This window comes from Tupaia chinensis, unplaced genomic scaffold (genome assembly GCF_000334495.1).
Source record: "Tupaia chinensis unplaced genomic scaffold, TupChi_1.0 Scaffold000075_1, whole genome shotgun sequence".
Lineage (NCBI taxonomy): Eukaryota > Metazoa > Chordata > Mammalia > Scandentia > Tupaiidae > Tupaia > Tupaia belangeri.
In genome coordinates, this window is record NW_006159535.1 from 983,799 (window position 1) to 1,000,374 (window position 16,576).

At 41.5% G+C, this 16,576-nt stretch overlaps 2 protein-coding genes across 2 annotated transcripts in view; both read right to left on the reverse strand.

Annotated features, from left to right (window-relative positions):
• WDR89 (WD repeat domain 89) overlaps window positions 1–16,229 on the reverse strand; it is a 137,154-nt gene extending 120,925 nt beyond the window's left edge. The window contains exon 1 of the mRNA XM_006142392.2: window positions 16,166–16,229. The gene's annotated coding sequence lies outside the window, so the exon portion shown is untranslated. The remainder of the gene's footprint in view (window positions 1–16,165) is intronic.
• SGPP1 (sphingosine-1-phosphate phosphatase 1) overlaps window positions 1–16,561 on the reverse strand; it is a gene marked incomplete at its 5' end in the record, with an annotated part of 56,480 nt that extends 39,919 nt beyond the window's left edge. The window contains 1 exon segment of the mRNA XM_006142426.3: window positions 16,166–16,561. Coding sequence (XP_006142488.2) covers window positions 16,166–16,561 — 396 coding nt within the window.
• Between the last annotated feature and the right edge of the window lie 15 nt (window positions 16,562–16,576).

A 16,576-nucleotide genomic window follows, 5' to 3' on the forward strand; every position in this document is an offset into this window, starting at 1 on the left:
GACAAAGAGGAAAGAAGTGTGCCCTCTTTTTTTTTTTTTTTTTTGAATTTTCCAAAATCCTTTCCAGAGGGCCTGGAGGGAGTCAGGCCCACAAACACCAACAAGCCATTTTGCTCCATTGGTAACAGGACTCTTCCTACACCTGCCTCTGGCGTCCCATCTTTATGATGTGTATTAACCCTCCTGGTCTCTGTTAAGTACAATTCTTTTCTGATCTCAGCAGCCTTTCTAAAATCACCAACCTAAAAATTGGAGACCCACCTATAGCCCGGAAGTCCCCACTTCCACATGTCCCACCTTTTTGGGCCAGACCAACGTTAATCACTTTGCTAAATTCCAAACCCTGCCTCTCACTCTCAAAACCAAATAAAAGGAACCCCTGTACCTGATCACCCTGAGGTCTCTGGCCTAGGTCGCTCATATGTTGCTTAGAAAAAAACCACATTGATTATTATTTTCACAGAATTGTTTATTTCCGCCAACACCATTAATCTGGCAGGATTTTTTTGAAGCCAAAATTCAATTCTAAGCAGATAATAAGAAAAATAACCATGGATCGATCTATCCTTTACTGAAATACTAACAGATAAATTTTTATTTTATTTATTATTTATACAACTTACTATGTTCCACTCTAAAAACTTTGCAAATATTAACTCCTTTAGTCTCTGAACACCTTATGGGGTACGCTAATTTATCTTGTTTTATAAATAAAACTGAGGTACAGAGAAATCAAGTGATTGCCCAAGACCAACTAGGTCTGAAATTATGGATCTGGGAATCAAATACACAGAAAGCCCAATTATGAGCTCTTTGGGTTTGTTTGTTTTTTAAGTTTTTATTTAAAATGTTTTCTTAAGGGAAGGAAGGATCCCCAACAGTGTCTTCACACTGTGATCCACTTCCACCTTCATCCAGCCAAGATCATGGCCACGTGCCTGGTGTGCACTGTCAGGGAGGCCTCTGGATGTGAACCAAGAACTCTCCCATGTGGATTAGCCTAGCAGAGAGCTGTGTTACAACTGCAACACCACCTAGCCCCGAGTCTGAGCTCTTAATTATATTATTTGGACCTTCATATATAAAGTTGTCAAACAGTCTGGTTTAATTTCTTGTATTTGTAGGACCAAGCAGTGCATCACTCAAATAATTTTTATTTAAGTCTTTCTTAGGTTGGAGGTTAGGTAAAACTTCACTTAATGAGAGGTAGGAGAACTCTCAAAAATATTGATTCTATTTACTGTCTTCATGGATATAGAAACAGACCCAGGAATGCTAAATAACATTCAGTATTTTATTCTAGTGACTTATTTTTTTAAGAGATTTTTACCGTAGGGCACATGTGCTCACTAGAAAGAAAGAGAGAAAGGAAGAACTCACCCCCGGGGGGATAGCCACACTGCAATCTCTTCTCCTCTCAGCATCTTGGGCATGCATGCACACACGCCCAGAGTGTTTTAAGCTGCCAACTCCGGGACTCAAACCATGGTCGGCCACGTGGGAGTCCAGTGACACAACCATTACATCCTCCGCTGGTCCCCTAGTGACTCAGTCTAATGTCTTTTCTCTCAAAAATTTATCATAATTATTACCTTACACTTTTTTTTAAAAAAGAATTATTTGCCTTTATTTATTTATTTGTTTATTTAAATTTGATCAGAGAGGGACAGAGGAAGACGGAGAGAAGGAAAGCAAGAAAGCAAGCCACCAGGTCCCAGACTCGAACCACGGCCGGCTATGTGGGAGTCCAGTGCCTTTAACCACCATATCACCTGCCAGCCCACTTTATACTTTTATTACTGTGCAATTTTTTTTTTTTTTTAAGTTTAGCTGTAGGGTATGTGTACTCGTTGGGGAAAGAAAGAGGGAGAAATCACCTCCTTCTCCATGGCATGCCACAATCATGTCTCCAACCTCTTCTCAGGATTGTGAACACACACGCACATGCATGCAGTTGGTTTTTCAAGCCACCAGGTCCAGAACTCTAACAGCAGTCAGATGTGTGAGATCCATTGGAATTGACCACCACGCCACCTGCTGGCCCCAAATAGGTAACAATTTCAAGTTCCTGGTTTCCCCTTTTCTTTCTTGGAGAAAACTGAGCTTTCTCTCCGATTTTATATATTCCATCTAATGAGAATATTTTTACTAAACCTAAATCTTAAGATCTAGCCTCCCCCAAAAGTAAAAGTATATGTCCTTATTATTTTCAATATGTAAGAATTTACCAAAACCAAAACAGATCACATGCTTGTGATTTCATACCACTATCTAATCTTTTCAGTGTACTTCCTGATCACAGGGAAACTTATCTAAACATTTCTTTCAGTTATTTAACCAAACTGTTACATTCTTCCTGACAGGCATTCCTTAACTACTTATCACACATAATCAGAATTTATTTGTACATTTTGGTCATCCACATTCATTCAAATTAGTAAAAGAAGTCAATAAGATGACTCGTAGGTAAAGCAATTACAAAATCTGTCTTTAAGAGTCTTACAACTGCAGAGTAATTTAAATATGGGACAAAGGCATGCACCAGAAAAAAAAAATCCTATTCTGCATTCTAGGAATAGGTACGCATGTAAACAACAGGTGGTAATGGGGACACACTGAAGAGAGATATGCCTTGTTCTCATACACTGCTAGCAGAATGAAAATTGATACGACCTTTCAGGAAAGCATTTCGTCAATACATAAAAGAGTTCTAAATGTTCATATATGTCGACCCAGCAATCCTTCTCCTACTGAAGAAATGAAAATGTGAGTAAAGATTCACATATAAAAATGTTTATTATAAAATCACACTACACAAGAGAAATAAATGCAGCATTTATTGATAATGTGATAGTTAAAAATACAGGGGTGTGGAGCTACATGGAGGTGGTTCTCACCATTTATTACATGCACTTATTGGAACCCTAAACATATAAATAATAGAAATGAACTAAAATAACAGTAAAGGGGGGAAAGGGACTTATATGGTAAGGACTCAGAGTATCTCACAAACCCAACAGCAAATGAGGCTACGTTTGGAGAAAAAACTACAGCTATAAGCTGCATGGTCACAGGACCATCTCTTCTCTCTATACATCCACTTCCTTATTCTTCTTCTGTAGAACAGCCTCTCTGGTCTTCACTGAAGATGTGGATTGAAGTAGATGAAGGCTTCAGAATTTACTTCTTTTTCATTGGGGAGAAAAAACTGCCCAGACTCTACATCTACATTAAACTCCCAAGGGACGAGATCATATAGAAGATACGGTGCCTTATAAGAGAGCTTTTAGAGGGTCGTAAACTAGGCAGAGTCCCCAAAGTTGTCTACTTCTTCAGTTGTGGGACCATGAGCTAGTTACATAATCTCTTTGCATCTCATTTGTTCTTTTATAAATGGAATTATATCTATAATAAATCATAACCCTATAATATAAAAATTACTTTACAGGGATATAAAAGTATTTCATTTATTAAGAGTGTTTTGGGGCCAACCAATGGCTGGGTGGTTAAGATGGCTGAATCCCACATGGCCAACTGCATGGTTTGTGTCCCAGACCCTACAGACATGCCAACTACACATGCGTGAGTGCCCCAAATCCCAAGAGAATAAAGGAGAAGGGACTGGACCATGGCCATCCCCCTGGGCAGTGCTGTCTCACTTTCTCTCTCTGCTGAGTATACACATTCTATAGCAAAAAAAAAAAAAAAAAAAAAAAAAAAAAAAATTTTTCCAGAATTTTTTTTTATAGAGTTTTCCAGGAATTTTTATTGATGAGAAATTTTATGACATAATGTATTAGTGCTCTCCAGGGAAAAAGAACCAATACAATGTGTGTGTGTATGCGTGCGCACACACACATATAAATACACACACATTTACATAGAAATTTTTATTTTAAAGAATTGGCTTAGGGAACCAGCAGTTAGCATAATGGCTATGTCGCTGGACTCCCACGTAGTCGACCGCGGTTCGCGTCCCGGACCCGGTGGCTTAAAACTCACGCCAGGCGTGTGTGTGTGCGTGCCCAAGATCCCGAGAGGAGAACGGAGGAGAAGGGACTGCGGCGTGGCCATCCCCCCGGGGGGTGATTTCTTGCTTTCTGTCTCTCTGTCTCTCTCTGTCTGGTGAGCGCACGTGCCCTATAGCAAAAAACCTCTCCAAAAAAAAAAAAAGAAAAGAATTGGCTTACACAATTGTGGAAGCTGGCAAGTCCAAAATCTGCAGGGTCAGTCAAGAAGCTGGAGACCCAGGGAAAAGGTGATGCAGGTCGAATTTAAAGGCCGTCTTCTGGCAGAATTCCCTCTTCCTAGGGAGAAGTCCATCTTTTCTCTTAAGGCTTTCAACTAATTGGATGAGGCCCATCACATTATGGAAAATAATCTGCTTTACTCAAAATTTACTGATAAAACTGTTAATCTTTTTATACACTATTATTACTTCTTCTGGGGGCGGGTGGCCACACCACAATCCCTTCCCCATTTCGCTCCTGGGATTTTGGGCATGCATCCACACCTTCCTGGTATATTTTTCAGGACTTCAACCACACAGTCAGTCATGTGAGATGCAGTCACCTTAACCACCACACCACCAGCTGGCCCTAAAACTTTTCTTTTTCAAAGAATGATTTACTTTATTTATTTGTTTGTTTATTTATTGATTGATCATTTGACCAGAAACAGAGAGAAAGAAAAGTGAGGAAGCAAGCTGCCAGGTCAGGACTTGAACAGTGGTCACCATGTGGGAGACCAGTGCCTTAAACACCACGCCACATGCCAGCTCCATAAAAGTTAATCTCATTTTTTAAAAAAATTACCTTCACAGAATTATCTAGAATAATGTTTGACCATAAATTTGGGTGCTACTGCCTAACCAGTTGACACGTTAAAAAAAAAGAAAAAAAAAAGAATAAGTTAACACCAGTTCTTTCCTTTCCTTGGTTTCCAAATCTTCTCTAAGTTTCAGGACGTATCTTGCCTCTCAGTAGAATTTAACAATGTTAGCTACTTCCTTTTTCTAGAAATATCTTCTCCATTACTTTCACTTTTAGTTTCCCTCTTACAGCACTATCCAGTTTGCACCCTTCTCTTCTGAACACTTCCGCCTTGGGCCCAGCAGTTGGTCCCAGAGACGAGACACACTCACCCTGTGTAATCCTGCTCCACCACAGCTACTGGGATCCTTCAGGGATGCTCAGCCCTGGGAAGTAAAATCACTGGCTGGGTTGAGCCCCTCGGATTCTCTGTTCTGAAAGTAATCTAAAATAAAGTCAGAAAGACCATCTCTGCAGTGAGCTTGAACTTGACAACTGTATCAAACCAGGAGTGAGGCAGACGTGCACGGTAAGTGGCGAGAGCAGAGGTAGGAATGAGGCTGTGCAATCCCGGGCGAAACAGAAACAAGGACAGTGGAGTGGGCCTTTGGTGCTGGCACTGCAGAGCCTGGCTCCATCCCTCAGGAGGGCCAGCAGCACTGCCTTGCCCCTGGCTTCCATGAGATGCCCCCCTAGTTTTCAGGTCAATTTCTTTCTTTTGCTAAACTCATTGAAACGGAGTTTTTACTACAGCACCTAAACACACACAAACACTCTCTTAAACAATCCCTAAGATACCTTCACACCTTTCAAATGGTCATTTCTCAGATTCTGTCACTGGTTCTGTATATTCTATCACACTCTTTAAATACTGGTATCTTTAAGGGTTTTTCCCCTCGACCCTCTATTATTCTCACCTAGTGTGCTCTCCTAAATGTACTCGCCATGACTCCTCTGGTCACCCATGTGCTGAGGGCAGCAAGCCTGTCCAGATCTCTTTCATGGCAGAACTGCCTCCTCCAATAGCTCCGGATAGCTGGCTGAAAGACCTCTAAGTCAACGTACCTGTAACAGAAATCGTCTTCTCCACACTCTTGCCACTTTCCCCAAATCTGACCTGCAGCCAAGAGTTGCCACCTCAGTAAATCAATGACTGTTTCTCAGACTGTGAAGCAGGAAATCTAGAGCAGTCCCTTACTCCTTTTTTCCCTTCTTACTGCCATATCCAATTGGTCACATCCTGTCAGGTCTACCTCTTACTGTCAAGGTCATTCACTTCTCGCTGTTGCCACTGACACTATTTAGCTTAGGTGCTGAACAATCAACTATCATTCTTTTTTTTTTTTTAAGGTTTTGAGGTTTTTATTTTTTTATTTATTCATTTATTTATTTATTTTAATTTGACCAGAGATACACAGAGAAAGTGAGAAAGCAAGCCACCAGGTCCAGGACTTGAACCGTGGTTGGCCATGTGGGAGTGTCCAGCTCCTTAGCCACCACGCCACCTACTGGTCCCAATAGTAATTAAAAATATAAAGTAACTAGAAATAACCTAACAGGGTGCTTGGCCCCTCTCTATCTGTCTCTGTCTCTCTGATGAGTTCTTGTGCCCTCTGGCAATTAAAAAAAAAAACTTTATGGGAAAATGGAATAAATACATGTTTATTTTGATGCACTTTTTTTTTTTGAGAATTTTTTGCTATAGAGCATGTGCACTTGCCAGAAAGACAGAGAGAGACAGAGAGACCAGACAGAAAGCAAGAAATCACCGGTGGCGGGGGGATGGCCACTCCGCATCCCTTCTCCTCCATTCTCCTCTCGGGATCTTGGGCACGCACGCACACACACGCCTAGAGTGAGTTTAAGCCACCAGGTCTGGGAGTCAAACAGTGGTCAACTACATGGGAGTCCAGTGACATAGCCATTATACCAACTGCTGGCCCCCAGCACATTTTTTTTTAAACCCATTATAGTTTTTTCAAAATGAGCACCTAACACAAAAGTTTTGAAAACACCTTGGAAGCCAAATGGGAGGACCAGGATGGGTTCCCAGACCAACTTGAACAAACCAGGTGCTACTGTGCACACCTATAAACCCTAGCTAATTAAGAAACAGAGGGGGGGGGGGGGGGGGCAGATGAACTAGTAGTTAAAGATGCTGGATTCCTACATGGCCAACAGTGGTTCAAATCCCAGATCTGGTGGCTTGTTTTGTCACTTTCCTTCTTTCTTTCTCTCCCTCTCTCTGATCCAACTGGAAAATAATAGTAATAATAATAAATTTTAAAAAAAGAAACTGGATACAAGTCATGACATGGTGAGACCCCGTAAAAACCTCTCTGACTCTCCTTCTCTTTCTCCCTTTCTCTTATAAAAGAAAAAAAGTGTGTAAAATACCAACAATCTAACCAAAAAAAATAGAGAAAAGTTCTGAGTAGGTAGTTTACATAAAAGGAAACAAATGGCAATAAATCAACTTAAAGCTCTTCAACTTTACACATAAGAGAAATGCAAATTAAATACATTTAAGAAACCAGCAATTGGCGTAGTGGCTCTGTCGCTGGATTCCCATGTAGTCAACAGCGGTTCGAGTTGATCCCAAGAGGAGAATGGATGCGGAAAGGATTGTGGTATGGCCATCCCACCCACCACCACCCGCCCCCGGGGAAGGGGGGAGGGCGTGATTTCTTGCTTTCTGTCTTTCTGTCTCTCTCTTTCTGGCAAGTACATGCACCCTATAGTAAAAATGTCTTATAAAAAACAACAACAACAGGGACCAGCATTTAGAGTAATGGCTATGTTGCTGGACTCCCATGTAGTCGACCACGGTTTGAGTCCCGAACCCGGTGGCTTAAAACTCACGCCGGGCGCGTGTGTGTGCATGCCCAAGATCCCGAGAGGAGAATGGAGGAGAAGGGATTGTGGCGTGACCATCCCCCCTGGGGGGTGATTTCTCACTTTCTGTCTCTCTGTCTCTCTCTGTCTGCCTGGCAAGCGCAGGCGCCCTATAGCAAAAACCTCTCCAAAAAAATAAAAATAAAAATAAAAATAAAAACAACAACAACAGTTAAGTTATTTGAGGACAGGGCTGGCCCTATAGCCTAGTGGTTAGGGGAGCTAGATTATACACTGCCAACCACCATCAAAATCCCAGTACCACCAGTTTGAAAAACACTAGGCGCTTGTGCATGCATGCCAAAATCTCAACAGGATCAGGATATGGAGAAGGGAATATGGAGTGATCACATCCTACTGGGAGACGTTTTATCTCTCTGTCACTCTTTCTGTCAATTGCATGTGCCTTCCAGCAATTAAAAAAATAAATTATTGGGCCAGCAGGTAGCATGGAAGTGGCCAACTTCCACATGGCCAACTTTGTGGTTCAAGCCCCAGACCTGGCACCTTGAAAATCATGCCGGACATGTGCATGTGTGCCCAAAATCCCAAAAGGAGTCTGCAAGAGAAGAGGTTGTGGTGTAGTTAGCCATCCCCCGGTGGGATGATTTCCCACTCTCTCTCAGTCTCTCTCTGAGGGGGGAGAACACACATACCCAACAGCAAAAATTATTTTTAAAAAAGAAATTATTTTGGGCAAAGATCAATTAGTTTAATATTTGTGATAACAAGAATGTAGGAAACGAAGCACTCCCATATATTTCTGGTAGGAATGTAAATCAGCGCAATCTTTACGAAAAACAGTTCTGCATTATCTGTTAAAATTTAAATGTATACACTCTGATACAACAAGGTGTTCACATATATACAATTACTGTGCCATTATCCTAGCAAATGAGTGGAAATCTAAAGGTGTTGGAATAGTCAAATTATTAAAGTGTGCTATATTAACATATTGGACCATCATGCACATGTGTAAAAAGTAAATTGCTCATTCTATGATACAGTATGCATTAATATGGACAGGCAATATAATGCAGTAGTATAGCATCATTTTGCAGCCACACTGCCTGGGTTTAAATCTATCACAGACACATTTACTGAGTGACCTTGGGCAAGTTACTTTCCTCTACTTCAGTTGTTTCTTCTACCAACTAGTGATAATACTCATAAGGTTTTATGGGATTGAAAGAGTTAAATCACATCAGGCATTTTTTTTTTAAATCACAGGTACATAATTAGCATACTTGCTGAGTTAAAAGAAAAAAAGAGGAAATCTTCACAATATGTTTCTAAGTGAAGAAAGCAAGATCTGTAACAGGATAGTATGTTACTGTTTATATAAAAACACATATAAATACATGCCTATAATCAGTAAGTCTTTAGGAATAGAGCTTTATAGCTGTGGGGCAGGGAAAAGGGAAAAATGTGTTCTCTTCATATTTTTTTTCCTTTCTTCTTTTTTAGAGAGATTTTTGCTATAGAGTATGCGTGCTTGCTGGAGACAGAGAAACAAAAAGTGAAATCACCCCCTAAGGGAGATGGCCACTCCGCAATCCCTCCCCCTCCACTCTCCTCTCAGGATCTTGGGTGGGCATGCATGCACACATGCCCCATGTGAGTTTTAAGTCGCAGGGTCTGGGACTCAAACCACACAGCTGACCGTGTGGGAGTCCAGCGACATAACCATCACACACCATCTGCTGGTCCCCATATCTTTATTTCAATTTAAAATTTTCTACAATGTATTACCTATTAAAATAAACACAATATGAAATCAAGAATCAGCAGTAAGGATGTGTAAAATCAGAAAAATGTGACTTTCAAACACAAATACTACGTTAGTTTAAAAAAAAAGAAGAGGCAAAACTGGCCTAGACAAGGTACCACAGGTTGGCTGTGGTAGGCTGAGGCCACAAGGGAGCCCCAAGTTTCATTCCCAGTTCACACTAAAGAGCCAGGTGCAAGTGAGGGTCACCTCTAGCATTCTCAGCTTTTCTGGAAGCTGAGGCAGGAAGATTGTGACCTTGTGGCCAACATGGACAACATAGCAAGACCTTGTCTTCACATGTGGCATGGTGGCACACCTGTGGTTCCAGACACTTGGGAGGCTGAGCAGGAGGATGGCAACATACCCAAACCCTGCTTTCTTTCTTTTCTTTTTTTTTTTTAAAGCACCCCCACATTCCCAGCACATCCACACAGTAGCAAACCAATTCAATGTTTAAATAAATGTTTCTTCTCAGCATTACCACAGTGATCAATTTCTCTTGGCTCTTGTTGCTTCTTGGTTGTTTGTGACCTACTTTTGTAACTCTTCTTGCCTTTCCTCCTTCTATCTTCTCAAGACCTTACAGATATCTTCCTCTATTAGCTACGATAAATGATATTTTAATAGAAGTGTACTTTTCTTTTCCTAAGCTCTTACTATGTTTGTTGAATTTCTAATTTATTTTATGTAGGTAGAGGAAAAAGAAGGGTGACAAATTAGCATTTGATTTCAGTCAACATCTTAATATGGGTTCAAAACACAAACACAAATACAAATTATCTTCTTAAGATACAGGAAAGTTGTTCTGGTATCATAAGAACACAATGCTAATTTGAAAATGGCATTTATTATTGCAAAGGTACTTAAAAATCAGAAAGCATGATTTAAAATGATATTTCTGTATAAGCTCTTGAGTCAGTCTGCACTTATTTTATGAGACATTTTTGCTACAGTCGCCTGTGCTTACCAGAGAGACAGAAAGTGAGAAGTCTCACCACCTGCTGGCCCAAGACTAATTTTTTTCAAATAATTATTTTATTTAACATTATTTATTTAGTTATTTTTAATTTGACCAGAGAGGGACACACAGACAGACAGAAAGAGAAAGAAAAAGTGAGAAAACAAGCCACCAGGTCCCGGATTCGAATTGTGGTTGGCCATGTGGGAGTTCAACACCCTTAACTGCCATGCCACCTGCCAGCCCCCCCAAGACTAATAATTTTTTTTAATAAAATTCACCTAAAATCTTAACTTTCTTAAGGGTTTTTTGTTAGTTTTTTTGTCCTAAGTTGTGTGCACTTGCTAGAGAGAGGCTAAGAGAGAGAAAGTGAGAAATCATCCTCCGCAAGGGGTGGCCACTGCGATCCCTTTTACTCCATTCTTCTCCTGGGGTTTTGAGCACACACACATGCCTGATGTGATTTTCAAGCAAACGGGTCCAGGACTTGAACCATGGTCAGCCATGTGGGAGTCCAGAGCCTTAACCATTATGTCACCTACTGTCCCCCCTTAACATTATATCAAGTGGGAACCAGCAGTTAGCGTAATGGCTATGTTGCTGGACTCTCACGTAGTCAACCACGGTTCGCGTCCCGGACCCGGTGGCTTAAAACTCACGCCAGGCGCATGTGCGTGCATGCGCGTGCCCAAGATCCCGAGAGGAGAATGGAGGAGAAGGGATTGCAGCATGACCATCCCCCTGGGGGGTGATTTCTCGCTGTCTCTATATCTCCTGGCAAGCGCATGGGCCCTATAGCGAAAACCTCTCCAAAAAAAAAAAGAAAAAACGTTATATCAAGTATTGGTTTGTTGGAAAAGTCATGATGCATTTTTGCATAGAAAAATGCATCACAACTTTCTTGATGATCCAGTATAAAATTAGAACTGATTATGACACATTAGAAATTGAGACTTTTTATTTCTAGAAAGAACATGAAGACATAAATGCTTTACTTTTAAATTTTTAGTTTATTTTTTAAAGGACTATATTCTTTTTTTTTTTTTTTTTCCCGAGGTTTTTGCTATAGGGCCTGTGCACTTGCCGGATAGACAGAGACATAGAGACAGAAAACGAGAAATCACCCCCCAGGGAAAATGGTCACGCCACAATCCCTTCTCCTCCATTCGCCTCTCGGGATCTTGGGCACGCATGCACACACACCCGGCGTGAGTTTTAAGCCACCGGGTCCGGGACGCGAACCGCGGTCAACTACCTGGGAGTCCAGCAACATAGCCATTACGCTAACTGCTGGTTCCCAAGGACTATATTCTTTTTAAAAATATTTTTATGAGATTTTTGTTACTGGGCAGGTGCACTCGCAGGAAAGAGAGAAAGCACGACAGAAAGCAAGAAATCACAGGGATGGCCATGCCCCAATCTCTTCTCCATTCTCCTCTTGGGATCTTAAGTGTACACACACACGCACCTAGTGTGTGTTTTAAGCTATTGGGGCTGGGACTCGAACCACGGTTGACCACATAGGAGTCCAGCAATATAACCATTATACCACATGCTGGTCCCGAAATCATTATTTTTAAATTTGCTATAGGGTACACATGCTCACCAGAGACAGACAGAGAGGGGGAAAGAGAGAAAACAAGTTGACAGGCCCAGAAAAAAACCAAGTTGTCAGGTCCAGGACTTGAGCCATAGTAGGCTAAATGGGAGTTCAGCATCTTAAGCACCACACCATCTGCTGGCCCCAGGACTACGTTTTTAATAGCTAATACTCCTTATTTCTTCCTTTTTCCCCAATTCAGGCTACCAAAATTTATCATGAATAAAATAAGAACAATAATCATTATCCTAGTCAATTGATTTCAAGTTATTTAAACCCTAGAGAAGCCAGCAGATGCCATGGCCAACCACACAGATCAATCCCAGACCTGGCAGTTTGAAAAATATGCCAGCAAAAAAGAAAAGAAAAATATGCTAGTCATATGTGCATAAGTGCCCCAAATCCTGAGAGGAGAATGAAAGAGGAGGGAATGCAGCATGGCTATCCCCCCAGGGGATAATTTCTCACTTTTGCTCCTCTCTCTTTTTCTCTCTGTTGCTCTCCAGAGACTACATGCACCCCATTGCAAACTAAACAATAAGAATTAAAAATTGAAAAATCACTTAACATTTTCTACTTTGTGTCCCCATAAAATATACAGTAACAAAACTCTTCAAAGTAACTGCTTGGAACTTGACTATTCCAATTTCCCTTTTTGCATTATAACACCTTTAAAAGATTCAAAGACTAGAGTTCCAAAAGAATTGAGATGACAGTTTTAGAGAGATAGTAGAAATATAAAGATCAAATTAATCTTTGGGGAACATACTTGGGCAAAACACAGTGCCTCTCCTTTATGTGGTGGATCAGAATCTCTGGGAGTAAGGTGTAGAATCCGCACTTTAAACAATACCCTGGGTCGTTATTTTGTACACTCTCATTTTAAGAGAGGAATAATGAAATAGAAAGGGTCCACTTAAAAGGCCGTGTACAAGCAGTTTACGTTGAGCAAAGGAGGGCAGGAACGTTAAGTGGTAGGAGGAGTTGTAATAAGCAAGTCAACACAAGCCAGAAGGATCACTGCGATAACTCAGTTTCGAGAGCTGTTTCAGCATCCCAGGCATAAAGAAGTAACCAGACCTGTCCCAGGTAAGCAGCTGGGGCATGGCAGGGAGCCAGGATTGTCAACCAAAACTGATGTGAACTAAAAAAAACACCAGGCTTTCGATTTCGTTTAATTCTTCTCCCAGTTTCTCTTATATTTTTTCATCACCCACGCTGAAAACCTAAGCCTTCAAAGGAATACAATATTAACTGACAGAGAAGAGAACCAAAACAACTCAAGGAAGGCACTTTGTTTTGATACCAAACAAGGGGTTTTTTTTTGCGTGCTTGTTTGCTTTTTGGTTTAAGGTAAAAATAATTGTTTTGAGGCCAGCCATTGGTGAGGAGGTTAAGTCAACTGGCTCCCACATGGCCCAAAGTGCAGTTTTAGTCTTGAACCCTGCGGTTTGAAAACACACAGGGCACGTGTGCAAGCCCAAGATCCTGAGAGAAGAATGGAGAAGGGATTGCAGTGTGATCATCCCCTATGGGGGGTGCTTTTCATTTTCCCTTTCTCTTTGTCTCTCTCCAGCCAAGTACACGCCTAAAGCAAACTTGGGGGGAAGGAAAGGTTTGTTTTTTATACTGGATTATGACAACCAAATTTCATAAAGATAGAATATTCATATGAGGGAGCCTTTCTTTCAGATTGGTAAATTAAAAATACACAATTCTGCAAATTTAGAAGTTGTTTTCAAATTAAAATGAAGAAAATAAGAAATTAAACCATTACAAGTTTAATAGTAATGTAACTGGTCAGTTTCCACACTTGTAAAATGACAATTTGAGACTAAGTGGTTTCTAATATTCTGTCTAGCTCAAATTCTAAAATTGTATGATATACAAATTCCTCAAAATTTCCATTAAATATACTGGGCTGCTTAAAAATTACAATGTAAGCTTATTCTGATCATTCGAATAACCCCAAAATGTTAAGATACTGATAGCTGCGTATGATAAAGAAGTCAGCAGTGCCGTCTTCAAACTTCCTGTTAGCACGTTCTCTGAATAAAGAGCAAAAATAACTATTTCTTCTTACTGAGACTGCCAATATTAATAGCACACAATACCAAGGCGGTGTTATTAAAAGGCTCTATAGTTTCAGAACCCTAAAAGTCCCATGAAAGTAAGAGAAACATCATTAGCTAACTATTAAATATCATGTCAAACATTGCTCACTGATGATCTTACATTCTGAAATATTTATATGAAAAGTTTGATATGTTTATTATATAAAATAAGCAGCAGGGCCAGCTGGTGTGGAGATTACAGTGGTTGGATTCCACACGGCCAACAGTGTGTTTGAGTCCTGGACCCTGGGACGTGAAAGAACACACTGGGCCTACTTGGATGTGCATGTGTGTGTGTGTGTGTGTGTGTGTGTGTGTGTGTGCGCGCGCGCACGTGAGCCCAGAATCTCAAAAGAATGGAGAGAAAAGACTGCAGCATGGCCATCCTCTCTGGGGGGTGATTTCTCACTCCCTCTCCCCTCCAAGGAGCACATTTGCCCTACAGTAAAAAAATTAAAAATTAACAAAATAAGCAAAATGGGGCCAGCAGTTGGCATAATGGCTATGTTGCTGGACTCCCGTGTAGTCAACTGCAGATAGAGTCCTGGATCCAGTGGCAACGGGCTTGTGTTCTTGAGTGCCCAGCATCCTGAGAGGAGAACAGAGAAGGGATTACAGCATGGTCAACCCCCTGGGGGGCGATTTCTCGCTGTCTCTCTGTCTCTGTCTTTCTGGGGAGTGCGAGCGCCCTATAGCAAAAATGAATAAATAAGCAAAGCTTTGCGATCTGAATATCACCATATATTTCCTTTGGTTAAATGGGACAAAAAAGAACCTTCTCAAACTAGTCTTCCTTCCTAATTCTGCCACTCTTACTATGCACATTACATATTCTCTATGTTACTGTAAGAGAGATGCACTACACAGAAATATCTATGGCGACACGATTGTCTCTATGCTGAAATTCAATGTGGGGTAAGTAAGCTTGTCATAATGGAGTTTTACATAGAATGTGTATTTCTCAACGTAAGACGATTCTGTGCAGTAAAAGAAAAAATAGAGGGATTGTGCTTCTTTAGATTTTCCATAATTATGTATCTAAACTCTCATGTTAGAGGACTGGTCTGTAGAACAAATCTCCTTTTGATTTGAAAGATAGATAGAGCAAGTCTAGCTGTCTAGGAACAAATTTTGTTTCTATATGAAAGACAGTTTTTAAAACTAAATGACATGAACTCAGAACTGGGAGGCCAAAAGACGTAGGCAAAATAATGATTTCCATTAAAAACTCATCCTTGCTGGTGGGGCTGACCCTGCTCTCTTCCTAGCCATTTTAAAAAACCCATGAGTCTGATTAAGAATCCTACCTTTAAGAATAACGTTCAACCATGCAGTTTCAGAGTTAACGTGTCAAGGCTGTAGTAGCTCCACAAGGGATACAGCAGCTCAGTGATCCAGAAGACGATTAAACCCTGTGTCTATCAGCAAATTAACAATCCATCTCTCAAAAGCAGCAACTTACTCAGACTTGCTCCATTAATTTCAAAACGGGCAGCTTTGGTTGAAAATCCATGACTTCACTTCTTGGAACTAACTTGTTTGGTTTGGAACTACACTACGGTTTTGTAAGCACGGTCTCACAATAGAGCCGATGCCTTCACCTAAAACAGAATCAGTTAGGGGGAGAGGCACCACGTACTAACAGTGAAACTGGGACTCAGTCACCTAATCATTTCCACAAGGAAAATTCACCTCCACTTGCATCGCAAGAACTTAAAACTGTTTTAAAACTCAACCAAAGCCCAAAGGTAGCACAGTACTCCACGAAAAGTGTTTTCTTTGGATTCTAAAAAAGGAGTTGCCATGAAAATAGAATTTATTCGCTAAGTCTCTAGGTTTCCCCCGATTGATCAAAGAGAGAGAGAGAGAAAGGGCCTGCTTGAGGATACTGTCAAAACACGTGGAAAGATGAGTTTTGGAGTGGCCAAATGAAAATAACTGCAGAGAGCGAAGAGACTTCTATTTTCTTTAAAACATCCTCCGCAGGCTGAGCGGGGCTAGGAGAGGGAACCTTACCTGCCAGCGGCCGTAGGTGAGGAGGATCATCGAAATGGGGATGGCGGTGCCGGACATGGCATGGGTGGAGGGCATGCTGTACTCGGAGTTGTAGAAGACCTCCAACTTGACCACGGGCGGCGAGGCGGGCCGCGGCCAGCGGATGATATCCTTGGTGCACTGGCCCAGGTACATGACCAGCACCCAGATGGCAACGAGCCGCCGGCCCACCAGGGCGTCCAGGTTCCAGACCCAGAAAGGGAAGAACATGATGTAGAAGAGCTCGTTGCCCAGCTCCGTGCCGAAGCAGAACAGGTAGAAGAGCGGCCAGTTGCTCACGCGCGCCAGCTGCAGCTCCTCTCCGGTCAGCGAGTTACGGCGCAGGACGCCAGCGCGCGCCGGCGAGGCAGGGCCCAGGGCGGCCGCCAGCCC